This window comes from Heterodontus francisci, chromosome 32 (assembly GCF_036365525.1).
Source record: "Heterodontus francisci isolate sHetFra1 chromosome 32, sHetFra1.hap1, whole genome shotgun sequence".
NCBI lineage: Eukaryota > Metazoa > Chordata > Chondrichthyes > Heterodontiformes > Heterodontidae > Heterodontus > Heterodontus francisci.
In genome coordinates, this window is record NC_090402.1 from 52,718,074 (window position 1) to 52,724,267 (window position 6,194).

Sequence of the window (6,194 nt, forward strand, 5' to 3'; positions counted from 1 at the left end):
AGTATTAAATTATCTATTCACACCTGCTGATAACTTAGAGTCAAATTAGAAATTCACACACTGGTTGTTTATGCCAGACCAATTGGAACTGGTCTTTGCACTTGAAGTTTTGGTCACGTACAATGAGCAGCATGACTTTTGATCGTTCTAGATGACTCACCATCACCATGTTATCCAAGTGAGCGATTAGTTACAGAGGATGATACAACACAGTATCATCAAGTTCATAGCTCATACAATTCTATATTTGCCTGTCAGCAACAGGTAAAATGGAAAGCTTTTAATTATTCTGGTTAAAATAAATGACATGTGTAGAAATCACTGCTCTAAACTCTGAAGTAACACTTGGAGACATTTTCGGAATAAATGGTTTTATTTATAAATCCTCAGTTGGGCCATGCGAAGGATAAAACTCTGATCTATGTATTTTGACATGGAAAGACAAACAGCCAGATGTACACTGAAAAGATAAGAAGCTGTGGAGGTAACCATTTTATAACTAAATCCAAATCATTAAATTTGCTATGTACATCAGCAAAATAAATTATAAAGGAAACTATGAAGCATTTCCAGTAAAGAACACAATATCATCTCACCCTTTACATTCAGGCATACCACAGACCCTTATACACAGCCCCAATCAGCCTACCATACATCCCAATACCCACTCTTCTGACATACTGACATAACGCATTTCCCCAATACACACACATCATATATGGAAGTACTACGTGCCCCAATACCTGCCCCTCACACTGAGGTGCACTAAATGATCCAATGCACATTTCCCACATGCAGGTGCACTTCATGCCAGTGCCTGGCCCTTACCCACAGTTGTGCCACAAGCTTATTAACCATCCCTCATACCAGGTGTATCCCATATCACAGGGCATCCCGTTGCAAATGTTAAGCCAAGGAACAATGGGACAAAAGCACGTCACATCTTGTGTGTGCTAATGTCAGGCTGAGAACTCCCCCAACAGCACCATGGTGAAACTTCCTGTAATACTTTGAACACATGGTGCCAAAGGAAAGTTTCCACAATTCTCCACATGGGGAGTTTCTGAAACCAGAACTTGCCAGAAGGAAATTTTTTAAAAGTCCTCAATATCTCAATTCAGATTATAGTCCTCCAAACTAATTCCCCAGTTACTTGGCCCTTTAGTGAAATCCAGCTTCGATTCATTTGCTGAAATGAAGATTTATCACTGTGATTGTCACACAATTTCCATTCTGTCCTAATTAACAGTTCATTCTATTATAAACAGGCAGAAATCTTTATTTGGATATAATTCACAGTTTAATGTAGTGGGTTAGTCAGTATTTAATCCCTTTAATTGTCCTGATGGCAGTCCGAAAGCCTCTGGGTTCTCGTACACAATCCAATTACAGTCAAGTTACAGGAACTTAGAATTACGGATCATACTTTCAGACAAGAATTCCTTTTCACAGAATTAAAATATATACTGGAACACATTCTCAACTCCTCAGATAATGAAGCAGTCCCTGTCCACATGCAGCAAGACCTGGACAACATTCAGACTTGGACTTATAAGTAGCAAGCCACATTTACACTATACGAGTGTCAGGCAATTATCATCTCCAACAAAAGACAGTCTCACCACCTCCTTTTGACATTCAATGGCATTACCATGGTCAGATTCTGCAAGATTAACATCCTGGGGTTCACCATAAAGAAACTTTACCTGGACAAGCCACATAAAATGCCTTTGCTTCAAGAGCAGGTCAGAGACTGGGTATTCTGCAGTGGGTGGCCCACCTCCTGACTCCCCAAAGCCTTACCATCTACAAGTCAGGAGTGTGATGGAATACACACCATTTGCCTGGGTGAGTGCTAAAGAAGCTCGACACTATCCAGCACAAAGCAACTTGGTTGATCAGCACACCACTCAGCACCTTAAACCTTCACTCCCTTCATCACAGACACACAACAGCAGCAGTGTGTACCATCTACAAGATGCACTGCAGCAATTCGCCAAGCCTCCTTCAACAGCACCTTCCAAACCCACGACCTCTAACATCTAGAAGAGCAAGGGCAGCAGACACATGGGAACACCACTTGAAAGATCCCCTTCAAGTTCTTCACCATCCAGATTTGGAACTATATCACTGTTCCTTCACTGATGCTGGGTTAAAATCATGGAATTCCCTCCCTAACAGCATTGTGGAAGTACCTATACCACACGGATTGCAAGTGTCTCGAGGGGAATTAGGGGTGGGCAATAAATGCTGGCCCTTCCAGCGATGCCCACATCCCCTGAATGAATTAAGAAACTCCATAAGAATGACAACTTCAGTCAGAAATTGGAGCCGTTCAGAAACTATGTTTCTCAGGAAGTTGATGCAGCAAAAGCAAAGTGAATTGTTAGGAAGCGTTACTAAAAACAACTGCATGTCAAAATAGATTGCAGTTTCTGAAAGGATTAGCAAAGCTGAACTTTGAGCAGCTCCAACTTATTATAACCTTCCTGGTAAAAGCACTCATCATCTAAATTAAACTCAAAATATTACCCTGCATGGGACAAGTTTCAAATTATATGGCCCAGATAATAATGGTTGGCTTATATAGAATCATACAGAATTCACAAAGGAGGCCGTTCAGCCCATCGTGTCTGTGCTGGCTCTCTGTAAAGAGCTATTCTGCTTGTCCCACTCCCCTGCCTTTTCCCCAAAGCCCTGCAAAATTTCTCCTCTTCAGATAGTTATCCAATTCCTTTTTTGAAAGCCATGATCGAGTCTACCTCCACCACATTCTCAGGCAGTGCAATCCAAATCCTAACCACTCACTGCGTAAAAAAGTTTTTCATGGTTTTGTGGATTGCTGATTACAAAGTTCTTGTCATGCCTGAAGCACGAATACAGTGGTGTTTCTCTACCTCACCCTATTGCTCATTTGATCTAAATCAGAGATCTGGATGCATTTACTTTCGAATCAATTGTGGGAGAGCCTGTGCTGATACTTTTTATTCCCACTTAGCAGTGAGAATGTCATCTTGCTGAAGGCCCTGAGCCCACAGCACAGCACAAAACAAACAATGTGGGACCAAACTGGCAATCACTCCAGTGCATGGGGTGGGCCTCTTACTTTAAGGTTAAAAGATTATTGGGGTACAGCTCTACTCTGCGTGACATAGCATGTTTTAGTATCCAATACCACTTTGTAATTGCTGTACTGTAGCATATTCAAGGATACACAGTAAAAGGATCAACAACCTTTCACCCAGGAGACTTTCTTTGTGTCAAACCTATGAGAATCAGTCACCCATTTGTTTTCCCTACAAATTTATATCACACATGGATCCCAAGATGCTATTTGAATCAGGATGCCTACCTTCTTTCTCGTGGAGCCACCCTTGGACAAACAGGATCTCTCCAATGACAGATACCCTCCTATCACCTGTATCTCCTCAGCAAGAGGATAGCGCTTCTTTAATAGCACCCCCAATTTGGCAAGTGATGGTTCAGGATCTTCCACTGACTGCTCATCAGTCCCATTTGCCTGAGAAATCTCATTTGTATTGACAGAGGGATGCTGGTCTCTGCTAGCTGGCTTCCGTTGAGGAACAATGGTGAAGGTGTTTCCACTCTTTCGCTGCACAAAGGGGTGCTGTGGGCTACCAAAGGGTTCTTCAGAAGGCTTGTCCTTTGTTACAGTTGATTTGGCCCCAGTTGGCTGTTTGGGATTTTCTTTCTCTTCTGTTACCAAGATATCATCTATATTTGTGACTGGGAGGTCATCTTCAAGCCGAGATGTCACTTTTCTAATTAATATTACAGTGGATTCAGCATTCTGCTCTGCTTTGGACATCTCAGTAGGCAACACACTTGTTTCTTTTCCAACTGAAAGCTGAGCACTCATATGCTTAGAAGAGACGTCATAGCTACCCCTTGATGTAGATTTATTCAAGGTCTCTTTCTCCTTTGGCTTGAAATCTGTTTTGGGAAAAAGAGGCTCTCCAACAGGTAGTTTTTCTTCTTTACTTTGTTTATGGTCAGATGGGCTGATCCTTTCCAGAGAAACTGCAGAAATTCTGCTTGTTCGAACCTCAACAGAAGTGGAAGTACTATTTTCAACTTTTGGCTTTTCACATATTTTATTTGTTTCCTTATAATCACAAACCTCACTTGATGCCACAGAGGCACCCACTCTTTTCTTTGGAATCACAACAAATGAGTTCCTGGACTGTTTTTTGAGATTTGCTAGCGCCCTTGCTTGGATATCATCTTCCGGAATGGATGAAAAATCTGGAGGTGTAGCAGGTACTATTTCAAAGGAGTCGTTCAGGCTAGTGGAAGCAGACACGCCATTGCATTGGTTTGGAGTTACTTTGGCTGAACCTTCCGCTTCATAGTTCTGGTTCACCTTCCCTAAGGGAGTGGCGCTGGGTTTTGCAGATGAAGATCTGGAACCACCAGCTGCAGTAGACTGGGGTGTTTCAGGGCTCAATTTTGAAGCTTTCCTCAGATCTACCTCATACTCTGGCCTCCATGTATTAGCCCCTTTGGAAACCTCATTGCTGGAAGCAGTGGCAGAACAAGGCACCCGGCCACTCCCAACTCCATCTACCTGATCTTCATTGTCCATCTCTCCTTCATTCACAGAGAATGAATCAGCCTCCATTAAATCGAGTTCTGGGTGACCATTCTCAATTAACTTACTCTCCTTGTTGGTCCAATCTGTCAAGATGTTCTCGTTGCTCCTGTGTGACGGAGCTTTCTTTGGGGGAGAGTCCTTCTGCTTGAGCTGCCGTCCATTAGCGGGTACATTTTCAAACTGCTTACGATAAGAAGACACGGAGTAGGATCTGTCTTCAGGCACAGTCTTATCACTGGCACCCACTTTAATACTCCCTTGATCATGTAAGGCTACAGGGGGAACAGAAGATGTGCGGCCAGGAGACAGAGGAGCAGAATATCTGGTGGGCGAGAACACCGGGAAGGATTTGAGACGAGACGGAGGCACGCTGTCCAAGTGAGGGCCAGGTGACCTCGCACCCTCGGGGGATGCACTGACGCCAGCTCTGGACTGGGTTTCCTGCGATGCTGGTCTTTGGCTGTGCTTGCTGAGAGAGAGGGGTTTTGGCAACAGGAGTGGCCTTTTATGCGGGTCCCTGGAAGGGGAGAAGCCGTCCAGCAGATTCTCCGTGCTCCGTGACCGAGTTGGCTTCACGTAGTTTTGGTCAAACTTCTCGAGCAGGCGGCTGACTTTGCCCTGTAGCTGGGCCGGGCTCGGCTCCTCGGTGCCCAGGGTACTCAAGTTCTCCTCGCTCCGGCTCACCGGCCCCTCGTAGATGAGCACCTCGGCCGCTCGGATCTCGGCCACGCTGCCCTGGCCGGCCCGGGACAGCAGCTCGCTTACACTGTTGACCCGGGGCATGCCGCCGTCCCTGGAGCCGGCCTCGGTGAAGTAGTCGGGGTCGGACTCGATGATGATGATGTTGTCGGCCTGGATGGTGCGGACCCCCGGGATGTGGCTGTACAACTCCAGCAGCTGCTGCACCGGCTTGGCCGAGGAAGAGCAGCCGCCTCCCGGGGATTCGCGCTCCGCCAGCCGTCGCCGCCGTTCCCGCTTAATGAACGGGTTCTGCTGGATGGGAGCGATACTCTCCAGTAGTACGACGCCCCCCGGCCCGGCCTCCGACCCTCCGCCAACAACAGCCTCCCGACTTGGACTCGGCTCCCCTCCTGCCCGGTTGCTATGGGACGCGGCCCGGCTTGGGATCCAGCTCCGGCCGTCCGCCGCCGGGCTCGCCAGCTTGGCCTTCCGCCGCTCCAGGATCTCCCTCTTCCAAGCCGGCATCCTGGCGGTGTGGCCGTCCGGGCCCGCCTCCTGTCTGTGCGGCTGAGGGGAAGACAGCGGCGGCGGTCTCTGCTCACTCACCGACATCCCGTCCGCTCGATCTTAGCCGCCTGACAAATGGACCTCCACCGTCCCAATGGCCACCGCGCCCCGCCCCCGACACGCCCCCGTCTCCATGGAAACCACTACACGCTGCAGAAGGGGCGGAGCTGAAGCTGAGCCACAGCGCCACCTGCCTGCACGGCCGGGCAGGATCATAGAATAGGTCCAGCGCAGAAGGAGGCCATTCGGCCTGTCGTGCCCCTGCCGGCTCTCTGCAAGAGCAACTCACCTAGTCCAGCTCTCCTACCTTTTCCCCGTAGCCCTGCTATTT

General features: G+C 47.4%; 1 protein-coding gene across 1 annotated transcript in view; it reads right to left on the bottom strand.

The window, feature by feature from the left end:
* The window catches only part of tprn (taperin), a 103,852-nt gene extending 97,876 nt beyond the window's left edge, over window positions 1-5,976 (bottom strand). The window contains exon 1 of the mRNA XM_068012806.1: window positions 3,353-5,976. Coding sequence (XP_067868907.1) covers window positions 3,353-5,908 — 2,556 coding nt within the window. The 5' untranslated portion in view covers window positions 5,909-5,976. The remainder of the gene's footprint in view (window positions 1-3,352) is intronic.
* Window positions 5,977-6,194: the final 218 nt, after the last annotated feature.